Genomic DNA, 18,564 nt, shown 5'->3' with positions numbered 1-18,564 from the left:
GACTAAAAGGTTAACTGTTTTCCTTTTCACGATGTTGCGCTCTATCTGGCAGCATTTTCTATAGCTTCATGCGCGCGCAACATCGTGCGTGCGTTTAGGGTAGCAGCGAAACATGTTCAGAGTAATGATGACGATTTCCTTGAAGACTTCTTTGTAGCGATTAGAAAAGCTAAAATTATTGTTTGTCAAATTCAATCTTAAAAAAAATTGTTCCACGCTGGACATATCCTTAGATACCCTTCGCTTGGTTTATTCGCGCGAATAAAGAAGCAAAGACCGTGGCTCTGGTATCAAGGATAGCTACAGTAAAATGTTTCGCCTCTAATGTTAACGCAGCATTAGAAAGCAAATGTCAATAGCTTTTTCCATCCACTTGAAAAACCAGGGGTCGGGTTCCTAGAAAGCAGGTTAGCGCTCGACATTTGACTTAAAAAGGGCATTCATCCCTGGGTAAGCGCTAGTCTGCTTTCTAGGAACCTGGCCCAAAGGAATAAGTGGTCAACAAGAGAAAAAATTGAGTAAATATATTTATGGAGTCAGGCGGCACAAATGTTATTCACAGGGTGTGTGGTGTATTGTGGGTGGGATTATTCTATTCTGGCTCGTTTCCTAGCGATGGCATCCTCTACAGCCTTCAATTCTCGTAAAAGTTCTTCACGCCGAGACGACATATTAGAAGCACTACCCCCGGCCTTGGGCGTGGCCACCTCGACAGGTACACTAGGCGACACACTGTCCGCTGGCCGTTTAAGCGGGCGCGATGCCGCATTATCAGGTAATCGTTCCGGATTCCCTGTGCTTACAGGGCGTTTTTGAGGGGCATTTTCCGGGCGTCTGCCCGGTGCCCCATCCGAGGGCCGCCTTGGTGGCATATCCTCGGCCCTTTTGGCGGTTTCCACAGTTCGTTTTACAGGTTCGGGCGGTTTACGAGCGTTTTCTTCTAAGCGCTTAGATGCCGCATTATCGGAAGGACGTTTGACGGTTTTCAAAGCTGGGGACTGGGACGAGGTGACGTCGGGATGAGAGTGCCGCGCGGGTTCTGGGGAGGGTGGACGGGGCCAGCGCTTTCTTTCGGAATCTCTTCCACTATCTCTTGCGCCATCTCTCCAGCTTTCTCTTCCTGTATCTCTTCCATCTCTTCCGCTATCTCTGCCGCCGTCTCTTACGGTTTCCTTCCCGACATCTCGAGAGCTGCCAATGGCTTCCGCTTGTCTTGGGGGTGAGCGTGGCGCTGAAGTCCGGGCAGGCGCCTTGGACGCGGACTGAAAAAAAAAAGTTCAGAAAAAAACAGTCTTTGATGCAGCCCTTTTGATCCCCTGTGTATCTGTCATCGGTTAGAAAATTAATCAAAGTTATAATGTAACCCTCTGTCTCTCTGTTCGTCTTTCCCCGTTTTTGTCTGTCCCTTCTTTCTTCCTATCTGTCTGCGCGTGCGCCTGTTTTTCTCCTTTTTTCCCCCCGTATTTCTGTCCGCTCCTTCTGCCTGTTTGTCTGTGCTTGCATTACCGTCTGTCTTTCTACCTATCTATCTACCCATCCGCCCTTCTTTGGCTCTGCCTGTCTGTATGTGCCTGTCTGTTAGCCCGTCTGTATGCTTTCCGCCCGTCGACTTTCTGTCCGCTAGTCCTAAAGGCTCTACCCTATTGACAAAGCGTCCGTTACCTTGTTCAGGGTTAGCTTGATGTCCTTGTGTCCCGTGTAACGCACATTCCCTGACGTCAACGGCACAGTATGAGCCTGCTTTCTACGCTCAGCGGACCACCCTTCCTGGGTGGGGTGGGGTGCACGACCGTCCCCACGGGGACCCCTCTCGCTTTCGTTTTCGCTACCGCGTTGAATACGAGACTGGTCGGGATTACGGCGACCTTGGTCACGGCGGGGAGAGCTGGGGCGAGCAAGAGCGTGATCCATGCTGTCGCCGCTGGACGATCTCCGCCGTCTGACAAACAGAACATTTCATGACATCAATATTGGCACATCTAATGATTGGACTGGATTATTTGGATGCCTATAAAATATCTAATATAAGAGTTTTTTCCACTCAAGCTCGTTCCGAGTGTATGAGGGACGATGGGATGCCTGTGGTAGGAAGGGAAGGAAGCCTGTTGTGGAAAGCCTGTGGTGCGAAGGGGAGAAATCATGTGTTGGGAAGCCTGTGGTTTTACTTACCGCTGGGGTTGTTCAATGCCTGGCGGGATGGGCCTTCTGGAATCCACATCCTGAAAATCACAAAACCAACAAATGAAAGCCAGACATGCAATAAGCGAGAGTCCCAATTCATAAAATAGATGGCTTGAAGGGCAAACAAGAATGTATAGTGTAGTAAGGTACTCTTGCGGAGATGTATTCCTTCAAATAATGGACATAGCGCCAGGCCAAAAATAGTGAGATTGGGGTGAGAAGGCATTGTGCTACATTGTCTACATTGTGCTCTCTCTATCGGCTTTTTTTTTTTTTGCGCAACTAAGCTAGGCTTTTCCGCCTTTCCTGCAAATACTGCCTGTCCGGCAGGCTACTCACCCGTCTGTGGGGGGGACTCCTGGATCGCCTACGTCTAGGAGGCCCTCTATCTCTTCGGGCGTATCCACCACGATCCCTTATGGAAAAAATGAGAGCATGACCTCGTTAGATTGAGAGGCTTTACTAAAATTAAAATAGCAGTTTGCATGTTTGCAAGGCTCTGAATATTATTACTTTAAATAGGCAAACATTGGATCTCGTGTTCATTATGTATATAAAGTAATGTAAATGATCGACGTAATGGCACGATCCCACTTGCGAGACGTGATACAGTTGTCCAAAAATACACCGAAAGTGGCCTTTTACTCTACATCCGTTTACCTGAAAGGATCATCCCATTGTCCTCTTCCCGGGGGACCTCTCCTGTCCCACTGGGGAGGCATGTGGGGAACTCTCCAACGTTCCGGCCTGTCTCCCCTTTGGTCAAACTCAAAGCGGTTTCTTCTATTTCTAACATCACTATCCGGCGGTCCTCGAGAGATTGGCGAACGAGGCCAGGGTCGTGGAGGGCTGGGAGCGTGTGGGGGCGACGGACTAGGGCTACGTGATCGGGAAGAGTTTGAGCCAGAATCGGATTCAGATTCAGATTCAGAATCTGCCGAAGAATGAGCAGACGAAGCTGGGCTTGTTTTCTTGGATTCTTCTTTGCCGCTTTCATGGGGTGGAGTCTGTAGAAAAGTCGAGAGCATGTCGCATTAAAGAAGGCCAATCACGCCACCATTTTACGCTTCCGCAAGATACCCATTCACACAGAGCTTCCTATTCCATCGACTAGTTTAAGCAGGTAACAGGGAAACTTACACTTAAAAGTTGTTAATAAAGTATTAGAGTTGAGGATAGTTATACCCTCTTATTTTTCAGATGTAAAAATAACATAGAAACATATTTGCAAAGGATTGTTGTACAGATGTGGGAGAGAAACTCCTGGTAGAGGTTCTTTTGATTTTTAAAGCACATACATAACACACGATGAATATCGAGGAAGGCTTATTGTTTAAAGTTTGGTTGCGTCAAGCCTCTGGTACCAGAGCCTATTTCGGGAGGTCAGCCCCCGTTTTCCTCATATAATCCCTTATCTCGGCAAATTTCCAGGGCAGAAATTTGGGGAGTGTGTGAGACTACATGGTTTACCTGTGGCTGCTTGCTAGGACTTCTGCTGCCAACACTCGAGTGGTCAGAAGGGGAATGGGACCGTGTTCTTGATCGTGACCCAGAGCGTGACCTTGACCTTGATCGTGACACTGACCGGGATGCAGAGTGTGACTGCGAACGAGAGCGTGACTGTGACAGAGACTTGGACCGTGAACGTGACACACTGTGACTCTGTGACCGTGAAGCAGAGCGTGACGAATTCCGTGACCCTGAGCCTGATGAAGGAGTGTGTGATTGCGACCGTGAAGAGTGTGACGAGCCCGAAGACGACGACGAAGAACTACGAGAGCGTGACGAGTAGGATGACGAGGATCTCCGAGGTGAGCGACGCTTTGGCGAGGTCGTTCGCTGCCATGGATCATGCCACTCATCACTGCCGAATCGTGTGCTTGTGATTCCAGTGTAACCTGACTTCGCGGGCTTCCCCTTATCCTCACCAATCTCCTTGACCTCTTCACTCTTCTCCTCATCCTTCTTCTCAAGATCAACATCTTTGGCGCTCTTTGCAACTTCAGGTTCTACTACCGATGGCTCTTCAGGTTTAACCTCTTTGAGTGGAGTACCCTGGGGATCTATCACGGACCCTGAATCCTTCGTCTTGCTGCGGACTTTTCCCGATTCGTCTGGCGTCTTCTCGGCCGGTTTTGCACGTCTTGGCCGCTCTCTTTCTTTTCTATCGCTGTCTCTGGACTTGTCTTTGGATCTCGTTTTATCTCGTTCTCCTCCACGCCGCCTGCTACTTCGTCTATCAAACACAAATCATTTTGATCAGAGTTCATATGGTAGAGTATGACCCTGCGATTTTTAATTTTAAATAGATCCAAAGTAATAATTTAGACCCTGTTTTAGAAGTTTCCTGGCTATTGCCTCCTTATCAGTGCATAATCCGCTTTAACACAACTCATATTCATTAACAAATACAAGTCACTAGCATTTTAATTGCATATATCCAAGGAGGTTTCTTTACCTGTCAGGTGAGGAGGAGGGAGATCGATAAGTTTTTCTCTTCCTTCTGTCCTATTAATGTGAAAGAGATTTCAGATCTCTATAAAGAGGTAAAAATGGCTGAAACTCAAGTAAATTGAGTCCAGTGTATACAGGAGGGCAAGCATATACAGTGTGGACTGGAGAAATCATGGGAGGGGGTGGGGGCAAGGAGGACAGCAACATTTTCTTATGCACAATTGAGTGTCCCTTAAAGCCGCATTGTCACCAGTTTACTTCCGGTCGATTACGTAACAATCTCCGATGATTTTTAACGGAAAACGCGAAAAATATTTCAAAATATTGAAAGCAGTGTGTTTATTGAAAGTTTCTTCGAAGATGTGATTGATAATTTAGAGCGGATGGCCTGTTATATCTAGGATTTTAATAGATTCTTTTGTCTTTTAACGTTTGAGGTTTCCGTCGGACCTCCGGAAGTAAACTGGTGACAATGCGGCTTTAATCCTGAGGATGTGATCTACTCACCCTGTATCTATAGGGTGAGGAAACCTTGTGGTGAGACCCCCCATTACGGTAATTACTGCCATCCTCATCACTCTTCTTGGTGTGGTTGGAGTCCCGGCGACGAGTTTGGTTCTCTTTGTTCCCATCTTCCTCATCGGCTACATCACTGATCCCCAGCGACATGCGCTTCTGCTCAAAGTCTGTATCTTCAACCTTGCGCATCATGGCTTTTTTCTTATTCTGTTGGTTGCATTCAGACAGGAAACAAAATAATATTCAGTTGAGGTGGTTATCACTTTGGAGGAGTTTTGGTCTTTATTCAATAATAGAATTTTGTTTGCTTGGTTGTTCTAGATAACTATGTGAACTATTTTGCTAGATGCATTAAAACCAGCTTTCATAATTTTGCTCTTTTTGATATTCGCCTAAAATGATATTCTAACTTTATTAGTGGCTTACACGAATGATCTATTTCTTTGAATATTTTGTATAACAATGGCCATTTAATTCTGTAAAGTATCATTTTGTTCAAAAGATTTCTGTGGAAATAAATATGTATTTCAGTCTGATGAACTTTCTCTTAAATTGACGTTGAAAATTTACTGGGAAATTGATGTCTATGGTGGCCCATTAATGCCATAGCATTTTTGTCAAAAATATATTTTTTTACTTTGTAGATTTTATTTTATTCTTTTATTTTTTTATTTTACTTCATCAAGAAAAAAAAAATAAAAAAAAATAATAATTATTAGTATGGCCCACTAACGCCATAGCAAAAAAAAAAATTTTGGCTTCCTGTGTAAACAAAATGGCAATGCATGATAGAAATGCCGATTGGATGGAAGATGTGAAATTAAAAGAGGATCTGGAAGACTTTGTTCGCCGCAATTATCGCCAACATGAGATCTTAGACGTGATGAATGCTCAGTATCCTATTTATGCATGGAGCAAAAGAACACTCTCCCATCGTCTTGAATTCTTTGGAATCAAATATGTTGACTATGACACCAGTGTAGACGAAGTCAAGAAAGCAGTTGAAGTTGAGATGAAGGGGCCAGGAAAACTGCTTGGCTATCGTGCAATGCACAAGAAAATAAGGGGGGTACACGAAAAGAAACTTAGTGTCTGATACCATGGCGGATGTCAATCCCGAAGGTCTTGAATCCAGGGGTCGCGTTGGAAAACCAAAACGTCCCAAGAGAAATAAAGCATTTGTTACAAATGTAAGCATCAATTTAAGCAACAATATTATGTTTAATGTAATCACTAATAACCTAATAATTGGTCCTACTTTGTAATATAGGAGGCTAACTCTACGATGTCACTTGATGGCCACCACAAACTTTGTGGTTTCCAAAAGCCGATGTTTCCACTTTGTATTTATGGCGGCCAAGATACTTTCAGCGGAAAAATCCATTTTCTTCGAATTTGGACGTCAAATAATGACCCAAAGATAATTGGAAGATTTCATTTTGATTACCTGTTTCAGAGTAAAGGTAAAATTACACTTGACATCACTACTCGTGATCAATGTATATATATATATATATTAGAGTACAAACAGTAAATGTGTGCAATGAAATTAGTTCAAAACTAGGCTAATTCTATTGTGTTCTATTGTTTAATTAGCACTATTCAGTAGTAGTGCAAAGTATTTCACACTTTTAGTGTTTGTAGTCTACTGACCTTAACCCATTGACTCCTGGCTTTTTTGGAGCTGAATTTACAAAAACCAGACTGAAAACAGATACCTCCCCCCTATTCTGAGTTTTATACAGCCCGTCAAAGTCAAACACAGCTGCACCTAGTCAGCGGTATCCAAGCTTTCCAACAGTGCTTTGCGGTCCCCACTTTTAATCCCTCATCTTTGTGCTGAAGCGAGCACAAGTTGATGGTTGCTTGCATTTTTCATCAAAAATACAGCTATGAGCATATTAGGAGAGTGTCTCAGGACATCATGAAGTCTTTTGGGGCATAATTGAGTGCTTTGCTTATGGATATTTGCAAGCAAAGGTGGATTCATGATGATTTTTTCTTGTTTGGCTTTGCCTGGATGAGAAAATAATTTTCTAATGAATCACCATAGCTCTCCTAAATGCTGTCTTTTCTGAAACCAAATTGATTCCAAAATTGTTTACACTGCTATTCTGGGTCTGTATGACCTGGAATTGATTTGTTTGGCTTCGGGGTGAAAAGACTTATAAAAAAACCATCTGACTTTGGGGAGAGGAGTGTTGACTGGCCCTCCCCTCGTGAATTTCCCCCTGGATCTCCCAGAATGCTTTGCAATACGTAAAGTATTTTTGTGGTTGTACAATCCTTCAAGGAATGGACATTGTGTTTTGAGGCCAAGGAAATGTACCTGGGGGATCAGAATAAAGGTATCTATTTGTGTCTTGAGCTGTGTTTGCTGATCTCTCTCCCTTGTGTGGTATTTTGAGCGTTTTATTGAGAGGGGTGATTCTGCTTTTCTCTCCTTGTTAGATTTGAGATTTATCAAAGAACCTGTGCTATTATTTGGCTTAAGAGTAGATGCCAACACCTTGGTTGGATGCATATCTGCAAGACCATTTATCCCTTAGACTTGTTTTGTTTATTTTGAATTTATGAATTTTTTGTGTTGTGGGTACTTCCCAAAGCCGGTACAGGCCGGTTGAGGGGTCAATGTGTTAAATTGCTGTAATTAACTCCAACATTGAAATGATAGGGGAGCATTTATAAGCCTATACTTGATCTTGCTACTGCAGAAGTGTTTATTACCTGCCCCCCTAAATCGTGATGCACAATGATGCCATTTGTCAAAACTGATATGTATTAAACTCTGGATTTCAAAATAATAATTATTTAAAAGAGCCTATGAATTATACTCAAAAGACTCAGTTGCGATTGTTTTAAATAATATATACTAATATATACAACACCACATTTTGGGGTTAACAGGGTGTCTTTATTGCTGCTAGACCATTCACGAACACCCCTTAGGGGGAATAATGATAAAAAATAAATAAATTGTGATAAACCTGTGTATCACTCACATAAATTTTCTTTGTTTGTTAGTTTTACCAGACAGAATAAGAATAGATAAGGGAACTGAAACAGAAGAAATGGTTACCATTCACAGCTATCTTAGAAGCAAGCAAGGTGATTTGGAAGATGCAATAGAGAGTATTATATATGGTCCCTCAACACAGAACAAAATCAAAAGATGGTGGCGAGAATTACTTGAACGGATGGAAAAATTTTTTAAAGTCCAGTTGTCCACTCTTGCAGAAGGAGACTATGATCCAAGTGATGAAACTGACAGGTCATATATTATTTGCCCTACTATTTTCAGTTAATTTTGTGTTTTCCTTTGTGTTGTTCACGCAACTGATGAACAAAATCTTATGTTATTAATACCTAAATGGCTCATACCTAAAAAAAGTATTAAAAACTACCTAGCCACTAACTTTTTCATTGTATTCCTGCAAGTGTAAGAGATGTGATGGCCTAATGGTCAGTGTACGTTGGACTTCAAGCCTGATGGTCTGGGTTCAATTCCTGGCCAAGTTTGTGCATAATTACTCTGAGACTGTGTTTTATTATTTTTATTTATTGTTGTTTTTAGGATGATGTTGGCATATGTCTATGTACCTGTTATACAAAAAGAACTTGATCTCTTCAGAACTTCTGTCTGGAATAACCACAGAGTAAAAAGACAGAGGCAAAAGGAACTTCCAACTGGAATTCCTGAACATATTTACTTGTGCCCAGATAAACATGGTGGTGAGAAATGTGGCTTTCAAATAACAGATCAAGACTTGGAAGAAGTGGCCGGGCTTTCGTGTGCACTTGACAATACAGATGACTTCTTAGAAGATGCTTTTCGTCAAGAGTGTGCAAGGCATATTCCCAACACAGATGAAATTGAGCCTGATCAGGCAGCAAATGCATATTTGTATCTTAAAGACAATTTTGACAAAAACAGGTTGTTTTAAAACTTGGGTCATTTTTAAATTTATTTTTGTTTGTTAAGTAAAACCTATTTGCTACTGTGTACACACGCAAGTTATGATTTATTATTCTTAATCAGGGATCGCAACAAGGGCAGATCAATGTCCTCTCACGTTTTCTTTTTGACCTGCCAAATACGACTTTGAAAGGAGAAATTGCCCTGCCATTTTTCTGAAGATGTTAACTAGCAGCTCTTGTTCTTTCAAGAATTGGGCAGTGGAAGGTCATCTTGACCTGCCTTTGTGTTGCCGTTATTTCAAGGACTGAGATCCAACCAAAAAGAAAGAGGGGGCTTTATCTAATTAGGGGGCTGACTTTGACTCTTCATAAAAATAATGAACATTATTTTTCTTTCTATCTATTTGTTTATTAGTGTTATTTATACAGTAGCAGAAGGGGGGGGCCCTACAGCCTTCCCCAAATTTTGCCTCCACAATTGAGAATCATTCATTCTTGGGTCTTATAAGTCTTATTTTACTTTAAAAACCAACTAAATAAATTTACATCAACAAATTTATTCATTCTCAGTCATAGTTACAAGTTGGTGATTATGTAAATGTAAAAATGCTTGTACAATGATTATGAATGGGAGTCTAGAAAAGCATGACATGTAGTATAGAGGCCTGTAAGTACTTAATATAGATATTTTATCTTGTTGTCATTCTCACATAAGAAAACATTAAAGATGAATAGAAATGTAATTCTTTGTAACAAACTGATAATTAAAAACAAAGGAGAAATTGGGGCTGTAGTCCCTCCATTATAAAAACACAACAAAGTCAGACTGGAAATTTAGAGTCAGGTGGTTTGGATATATTGAAGGAGGGGGGGGTGCAGGTTGCGTTAGCCCCCCCCCCCCCCTAAAAAAAACAATATTGAGCAAGCACTTCAACCTCTAAAAAATAAATTGAGCAATCTTTTGCAACGAATAAAAAAAATGTTGAACAAGTTAGAAAAAGGAATCATGCAGAAGTTGAGACAAAAAAAATATATGGTGCAACAAAAATTCCTGCAACCCTCCCCCCTATCTGTAATCTAATTGTTTGTCAATCCCTTAGTCATAAGCAAAACAGTAACATTTGCTGCAACATCAGTGTTCATGAATCATATAACATATCTTTGTTAGAGCATAACTATAGTCAAAGTCAAGCATTTTCGAGTTTCAGCATTCTGCAATATTCATTGCATTTATGCTCAAGGAAAAACGTGTGGATAGCACCCGAGCTCAGAGTACCACAGCAAAATAAAATTGGAGACGACTCATCATCCTCAACTTCACGTAGGCCAGAACTTGCGACTTCTGGATCACACAGGTGATATTTGATCCCTTGTATGTCCACTACCATCAATTGCTTGTTGGACCTGACATAGGTGTAGTGGACAAAGCTTTCGGCCTTCAAGCTTATATCGCATAGTCATCCCCACAGATGGAACCATCATTTAATATGAACTTTTCAAACTCATCGGGCCCATCGATGAATTCTTCTAGTGTCACTGGCTCTCTGTTTAGACAAGCAAAATACTCTTTCGTGTATGTAAATGAATGGACAAATTCGAGAACTGGTCTCTCCAAATCCATATTCTGGGCGAAGTTTTCCAGCTAGTGAATTCATCTGAACGATCTTTCTTGTATGACTGATGGATGACTGGAATAGGACCTCGATATCATGTACTTTTTCGGCTCTGTATTTCTTCAATACATACTTTGCACAAGGAAGTCCACTGATGACCGTTGCCAAAAAAGCATGCCGATAGCCGCCACTGGCAAACGGCTCTTTCTCTACAGATAGTTTGAGATGCAAAACTCCTCTTAGTAAAGAGTAATGACTTCTACCTTTGGTACAATCAGCTTCCCAAGCTTTAACATCTCACTCAAAGGAATAGAAGCTGCAACAGGTGAAGCCGGTATAGCTCTATCCCGGGCTCTATTTACTGTACTAAGAGGAACTCTTCGTAAGTTGTAGTGTCATTGTCGTATGGCTTTGATGGCTTGCCTTTGTATGGACCTCTGACTCGCGCTCAACAAAACAAACATGAATAACTTTCCAGTTCTTTATTTGAAATGCTTCAGTGTAAGAAGGGCCTCTTTCTCCAGCCAGAACGACACAGTCGAGTTCTGGCTTGAAGTGCTCTTTGCATGCTCGTTTTATGTCTTCAAGAGACCGTTCTTGGCCTGTAGAAACCATTGTCAGAGGTCCAATTCTCAAATACTTCTGGCAACGACCTTCAACATTTGAACTTAGTCGTTGCACGGTAATGAACTCATCTGACTCTTCTTGTTTATTCTTTCCATTTCGCTTCTTACTTACTTTTTCCTTTTAATTGTTCCACGCGGCTTGACGCTTCACCAACATGATTATGGAGTCCAAAATGAAAACGTGCTAAACAACCTCGTCCCCAGGGTCAATTTTGTTTACACAGGAAGCCCAAACCCGCAATGAATTCTGGTTTATGGCGTCAATGGGCCATGGACAACTTTTTTTTTTATTTTTTTTTTTTTGCTATGGCGTTTGTGGGCCATACTAAGAGTTTTTTTTCTCTCTTGACGAAGTAAAATATATAAAAAAAAAGAATAAAATAAAATCTACAAAGTAAAAAAATATATTTTTGACAAAAAATGCTATGGCGTTAATGGGCCACCATAGATGTCCTATTGACTTCGGCAACTCAATATAAAAGCAATTACTAGTAAACATACCTCCTTAGCAAGTCTGAGCCCTCTTTCCCAAGCTGTCTCCTTAGCGGGCGGGGCAGGAGGGGCTACAAGTTCTGCACCTTCTTCCTACAAAAACAAGCATTTGAAATATTAGAATCTCTTTTGCTCACTCCAAGCAAAATGTTTGTTTAAACCCAAAGAGTGCCTGTATGCTTTACAATGGACAGTCCCATATCATGGCATTTGAATATCATTCAATCAAGAGAAAAAATGCATCACTTAATGCACTACGTCAAAGAACCCTTTTCACACCTTAGTTAATTTTTTTGGAATTACGTAAAGAAATCTCAAAATGATGTATTCCCCTCCAACACTTTATTTACCATATTCAATCCAAAATATTAAAACAGTGCCCCAAAATAAAACTGATGTCACACTTGGTATTAGGCAAGGATGACAAAATAACAGGTGACAGAGAGCCTACGTCATGACCTGTTGCTTACCTCCGGCTGATCAAACTCTCCATTACTCACGGTGGCCATGGGCATCATGACTCCCATGAGGGGGTGGGAGGGAACATTTGGTCTTGGAAAAGGCATCTGGTACGGGCCTCCCTGTGGTGTCATTTGCTGGGGAACTGGGACCAAATAAGCACGGTTAGTAGAGACAACAAGTAGAGGGAATCAAATAAGAAATATAGAGCCTTCTATTGCCTAAAGCAAAAACGAAACGGAAATTCACTCAGAAATATTAGATCCCACACACGCTAAAAAAAATCACATCAACTGCCTATTTTTGTGTTCAATTTTGTTCTGTATGTCTGTGTGTTTTCTTGAATTATTTGTACCTTTTATTACTCTAATTGAAAACAAATAAAAACGTTTAAAAACTAAAATGACCCAAACCAAAAAATATTTATAGGAGGGATGCATGAACGTTAAACTCAACTTCAATCCACCTTATTACACTTAATTTTCGCGACGTCAAAATTTCACGGTTTTGAGATTTTATTTTCAAGATTTTCCTATTTTCATAAAAACCAGATCACTTTATTTTTGCCATTTTGCTATCCTGGGGCAATAAAATCAAGCAAAACAAGTGGAATTAAAATGTGCTGTTATCATCCAAAATGAAGCAATATGAAACAAAAAGATGCGTGGGCTGAATTTAGTTTCATAGAAATCCATAAATACAAGTCCAACTCAACCCCTTACGGTACTATATGTACATTAGATGACCAAATAGACAAGGTGCTTCCATAAAGCTCCATAAACGGCCAATATTCCCCCAAAAGCTTCTTGTGTACTCACTTAATTTTCGTGCATCCTAATTTTTGGGACACTTAATTTTCGCGAATCTTTTAAAATTATGAAATTCGCGAAATTAAAGTGACGCGAAAATTAAGTGTAATAAGGTATTCTGTACCGGTATTAATGGGGGTCCTGATTTAATAAAAAAAGAAACTTAATAGGACTACCTTAATAACCTGCATTTTTCAAGGACTTTTTTGAAACAAATTTAAAAACCTGAGTATAATATGCACCCCAATATAAAAACAGCAAGGAAATGAGAAACAACCAAAAAAGAAACAGAAGTCTCTAGGATGAGATAAATGTTCTGATTGACAATTTATTTTAATTTAATAAGTATGGTAAATGCTTTTCTGAACTTTAAGGTGATAAACACTTTGAACCTCTTAGGCAGCGCATCTTAGCCCACAACTGTAAAGCTGTTATTCTCATCGCCGAACATTTGTATTTTCACACGAAACATCAAAAACAAGCTTGTGCTCGTTCACTGCAATTACCGCCATTTTGAACGAGGTGCAGAGAGACTGGGTCGAGCTAATTCCAACATGGCAGACAACAAGAAAACCATGAAGAAAGTATAAATAATTGCTGAGTTTTTAGGCTTATTTTCTTACAAAACACTTGATGAGAATATTCTTTATTTGGAATACCTTTTACTAGGTTATTTTAAAGAGATTTTGTGACTGTTTCTCACATAAAATGGGGTTGTCACATTTTTTATTGATTTTCCGCTTTTTATCATACTGAGAACAATAGGTTCCGCGTATTATGCGCACCCTGTTTTTCTAGGTGATTTTGGGAGTAAAAAATGGTGTATTATATGCCGGTAAATACGATAGGCACAATACAATAATGTAAATATAGGACACAAAATAACCAGTGAAAGTGTTAAATATAGTGATAAAAGGATTGAAACTGTTTGTCATCCTTATTCGCCTACTTTTATCATGAACACCAGGATGGAAGAATCTGCAGTTGATACCCCACGTGCAACTTCCTATAGGCACACAAATCAGACTTTAAACAACAACAAAAACAAAACAGTTATTTGCAACAATAAGAATAACACTTTGACTCTATGTAATATCCACACTTACAGGCCAACAAACATAACATGCTCACCTGAAGCAAAGAATCTACACAGCTTTCTTTGGGGGCCGCGACCTGTGTAAAGAAAATATATAATACTACAACCCCAGGGGGGGTTTCTTGAATATGTCAGGGAGGGGAGAGGGAAGGACTGTCACATTTTAGGGGGGGGAGGTTGCCCTTAGAAGTGCTGGACATCAAAGTTTCAAGTACTGTACCTTGTTGTACAGCTTCAACTGGTTCAACAACTTCTCCTTCTTCAATATCTTCATCCTGAAGTGGTGGAGGTAGAACAAAGCAAAAAATTACAAATGTGGAATGGTGTAAAATAACAAAAAGAGTCTCAAAATTGAGTCTCATATCTTACTGTTATACTTATTGGATAAGGTGCTATTGCGTGATGTAAATCTAGTCTTATAAAATTACAGAAATTCATTCATTATTCAGGCCTAACAGTCTCAATACATTCAAAGAGAAAAGCTACAGGTCTGTCACCTGAGATGAGAACACAAAGGTTACAGTTACTGTGACCGTGAGATGTCGGATTTAGTTGAAAAACTTACATCTGGGATCTCTCCTTCCTCTCGATCCACATCCTTGTTTGATGGTCCCTGAGAGAATTAACACGCTATTACACGATTCTGTCATATCTGAATTTTAAAGAAGGCCTTCACATAAGTGACTTTGTGTACCTTGTTTTCTTCATCGGACAGGATCTCCCCCTCCTCGCCCTCCTCATTGAGTTCCCCTTCTTCAAGCTCTCCGTCCTCTTTACTACTGTCGGCTGGTTTCTTAGGCGTGTCCTCCTTGGCAGGAAGTGGGTCTACAATTTCACCTTCATCCTCTTCATAGTCAAGTTCACCCTCCTGAAAGCAAACAATTTTTCATGGTTAACTATATCAAAGTACAGACAATGCTCTTATAAGTAACCATCTTCCCTCCATCTGGATTTTTTTAGGCAACCATGTTTCAAAACCAAGAGGTTGGCCGCAAGATTTGTTAGTCTAAATGCTTTATTTTTGCGTTTTATAAAACTTTCAGTAGTTGTATTATAACAGGTCAGCAGACCTATGCTCTAGATTAAATACCCCTTTACATTTATTGTTTCTCCGAGGGATCTTCCAATGGGGAACAAAGCTATCAGCAGTAATGTTGAACTTATGAACTGTCTGTGTATTGATTTCTTTAGAGAATTTTCGCCTTTTGAAAGCATTTGTTTGATGTCGAAAATTTGTATTCCTTGCGTGACGTTTGTCATGTTTGTATGATTGCAGTGTTTAAAATTATTATTTCTCAATGAAGCAATTGAGTACTATGTCAGATTTCAGCTTAAATCAACAATTTAATACTCAAGAAACATTAGGTATAGATATTACTCCCTATTACTCCACGTATTGATCACTTTTTTTGTCGGTCAAAATGAGGTAATTTTGGCTGGAATTTTGCCTTGGTCGAGCTTGACAGAACCATTGACAAAGAGCTGTACGCTTACTTACGCCTTGACTGTATTTTGTTTACTGTCTTAGGTTGGCAGTGATATAAAAAAATGACCATTGAATGCGTTATCATAAACAAACCGACTTATTTTTGTCTTTGTACGTTACAGCTCTTGAGAACTTCAATAACCACAGGCAAAGGAGGTTCCTGGAACTGCTTCAGCAACTCTTCCCTCTTGGCAAATAATGCAATTTGTGGCTGTTGTAGCTCATTTGGAAAGCTTGTGGCCAATTACAGTTTTAAATTCAACAAGTGAAATATTTACAGCTGAAATGGGCCGTTTTACACCCAAATCGACGCAGTAGACATAAACACAGGTTGACTTTTCAAACTTATCAGTTTGGAGAGCTTGTATCGCTATGACGTCCATGGCAAACTGGCACCATTGCAGAGGACGAAGCAGTTGATAATATATTTGGAAAGCGATGCATTGTGGGAAGATGCGTCCTCCCCCTGTTAGTAAGCACTGTCACTAAAGTAAGTTACTGCCAGGGGGTTAATTGCATCCTCCGATGTTCTTTTACATTCTTTTGATTCAGGCTAGTGGAGCTTCAAATGGGACCTCAAAAGGTTTTTATCTGAGAACCTCTGATTATATGTTTTGTTATAAATGGTGTTGTAAGGCATAGTATTGAAGATGTAATCAGACTGCATCTTAGTAGTTTTTTAAAAAGAGCAGTACTTCTTCAGGCCCATAGGCAGGAAGATCGCCTGGAAGGTCCGCTCTAAAAATAATCCTGGCTACAGGCCTTTCATTTATAATAATGATACAAACCTCAGCTTCAAGCATCCCATCTTTGCTGCTCTCAATCTTATTACTGATACCAGGCACACTGTCAGGATGATGAGTGAGATGTACGGCCTCAACCTTGCTGACTAACTGTCCCTCTTCTTTCAGAGACTTAGACGATTCAGTAGTAACATTTGCAACGGCAGAGGAAGCAGCAGAAGGGCTTTCTTCAGAACTCATTATGATAACTAAAAATGCCTGGAAAATAATTGAGATACACAGTTAGCATACTGAATACAAACAAACTGACTAGCAGATAGATCAGCTTTAACATTGGCAGTGGCACGGGAAGCAGAAAAAGGGGCTTTTTAGAACTCGTAGTGTTATTCTAAAACTTCCTAAAAAATAGTCTAGCCAACTGTTAGACAACTAAGGGTTATTTTTCTTGGCAGAAAAATTAGAGAACAGGCTGTAAGGGGGGGGGAGGGTACCTGCATGTTTCAAGAGTTTCAAACATCAGAAATCATGTTTCATGATAAAGTGGCGACAAGGATTAATCTTTAGTCAGATATCATGATTTTTATATAACATGGATCAGGATTCCTGCTGATCAAATTTCACCATTCACAAATCACGGGGAAGGTAGCAATCACAAATCACGGTTTTCAATCTCAGTCTTTGGTGGAAATTAAACACATATACAGTAGATCCCTCTCAACAGATTATGTAACAAGTGTTAACAAGAACTCAAGGGCTGTCAAAATATACTTAAGCAAGTGGTTGCTTAAAAAATGTAGCTGGCTGTGATTGATGCAAAATTAGCTCTATTATTTATTTTAAACATCAGACAAAAAGTAGCTGATGATAAAACCTGAAGCAGCTGGAAGAGCTTTGGCGGTCGGCGTTTTGTTTTGATAGCCCCAGACTTGAATTCCCTTGGCTTAAGACTCGCGGCTATTTCAAGGCATTTTCCCTCAACCCTTTATAAACATCAAATCCCCTTAATAAACATCATATTACTAGACATTTGATATTTGAGGGAGATCAAAAAATCCTACGAAATTGATTGCAAGGGGACAAGAGATTTTGGGAGTAATAGACAACTTCCCATAAAGACCATATTGTTTTGTAGCAAATTAAACATTACTGCACCTGCCAATGTGAGATGCTAGACGAAATCTAAATTCGTTTTCGCAAATTAGACATAAAGAAAACAAAGCAAAAACAAGATGCAATCAAATGCAAGTCTTTTATTCCATTTATCGAACCAAACCATAAAATCATATATTTAAGCCTCTGACAAACAGCCAACTAGACCATAAGAATTTTTGTAGTAAGAACCTATCTCCAAGCTGGAAGATTAAGGTTTATAAGCTTAATGATTTCTCGATTTTAACACACGTTTCCAAAGCGCCGGGCAAAACCAATGAAGTTATTCGTTTCCCAAAGCAAACATACTCACCAAAAAACCAACAAAATGCGTATCCACCACTACACAGGGGGTAGTTACCTCATCTTTGCGAGTAGTTTACGGTGTTTTAAAGCGCGAAAAAGTTCATTTTCACAGAAAGAGCAATTTTTAAAACAAGACCATGAGACGGAAACATGGCGGTCAGACTCATAGAATGCAGCTCTCTGATTGGTTCAAATAGTTCACGTGACTGCGCCTCAGGTAAAACAAATCAGCGGTTGCAGAAATTCGTGAAGTGTAGCACTAATATGAAGACGGATTCACCGACGTGAATTTTGAGGAATTTCTCGTCGAAAATGTCACATTTGGGGCGAATAAATTCGGCTTTTTGCACTCATAGAACTAGCGCATGGATCAGAGTGATTCTTTCTCTCAGACACAAAGACTTGAAGTGCAGAATTAGACCTGGAATTTCAAGCAGCTACAATTCCACGTGGTCTAGGGTTCATGTTGTTGGGGGAAACACCTCAAAATATACTCAAATTCGTAAAAACCACGTCAAACCACAGTGGAATTTAGTCTATGAAGGGCCCCTGTCTAAATCAGTGAGATACGTCAAGACATTTTCATTAACAACAGCATTTGCATCCATTGTTGGCTCACCGATTTTGGTGTACTTTGGAAAGCAGAGCGTTCCACTTGCAGGAAAGTTAGCCATTGCTGGCCTTCTTTGCCTTGTTGGGACTTCCACCACAAT

At 40.3% G+C, this 18,564-nt stretch overlaps 1 protein-coding gene across 2 annotated transcripts; it reads right to left on the bottom strand.

Moving 5' to 3' along the window:
- Positions 1-509: 509 nt before the first annotated feature.
- Positions 510-18,562, bottom strand: LOC5506294 (zinc finger CCCH domain-containing protein 18). 2 transcript variants are annotated; one of them, XM_048721202.1, is made up of 17 exons: positions 18,471-18,562; positions 16,442-16,654; positions 14,862-15,035; positions 14,733-14,780; positions 14,388-14,442; positions 14,203-14,244; positions 14,021-14,077; positions 12,274-12,407; positions 11,813-11,896; positions 5,143-5,361; positions 4,640-4,689; positions 3,652-4,417; positions 2,842-3,188; positions 2,521-2,596; positions 2,170-2,219; positions 1,663-1,939; positions 510-1,262 (listed from the first exon to the last, which is right to left on the bottom strand). In XM_048721202.1, the coding sequence occupies exons 2-17, from the start codon at positions 16,634-16,636 to the stop codon at positions 588-590; spliced, it is 3,249 nt and encodes a 1,082-aa protein (XP_048577159.1). In that variant the 5' UTR covers positions 16,637-16,654; positions 18,471-18,562; the 3' UTR covers positions 510-587. The 2 variants fall into 2 exon arrangements, with proteins under 2 accessions (XP_048577159.1, XP_032230575.1); XM_032374684.2 differs by lacking the exon at positions 18,471-18,562 and adding an exon at positions 17,859-18,031.
- Between the last annotated feature and the right edge of the window lie 2 nt (positions 18,563-18,564).

The sequence above is a fragment of the Nematostella vectensis genome, chromosome 13 (genome assembly GCF_932526225.1).
Source record: "Nematostella vectensis chromosome 13, jaNemVect1.1, whole genome shotgun sequence".
Taxonomy (NCBI): Eukaryota; Metazoa; Cnidaria; class Anthozoa; order Actiniaria; family Edwardsiidae; genus Nematostella; species Nematostella vectensis.
The sequence above is the reverse complement of the archived record's forward strand: the minus strand, read 5'-3'. Positions and strand labels throughout refer to the sequence as shown.

Coding starts and splice junctions, on each gene's coding strand:
- LOC5506294 (XM_048721202.1), bottom strand. CDS start 16,636: ATGAGTTCTGAAGAAAGCCCTTCTGCTGCTTCCTCTGCCGTTGCAAAT. Junction 11,897..12,273: donor GAGAGTTTGATCAGCCGGAG/GTAAGCAACAGG, acceptor TTGTTTTTGTAG/GAAGAAGGTGCAGAACTTGT. Junction 2,597..2,841: donor CAATGGGATGATCCTTTCAG/GTAAACGGATGT, acceptor TTTTTCCATAAG/GGATCGTGGTGGATACGCCC.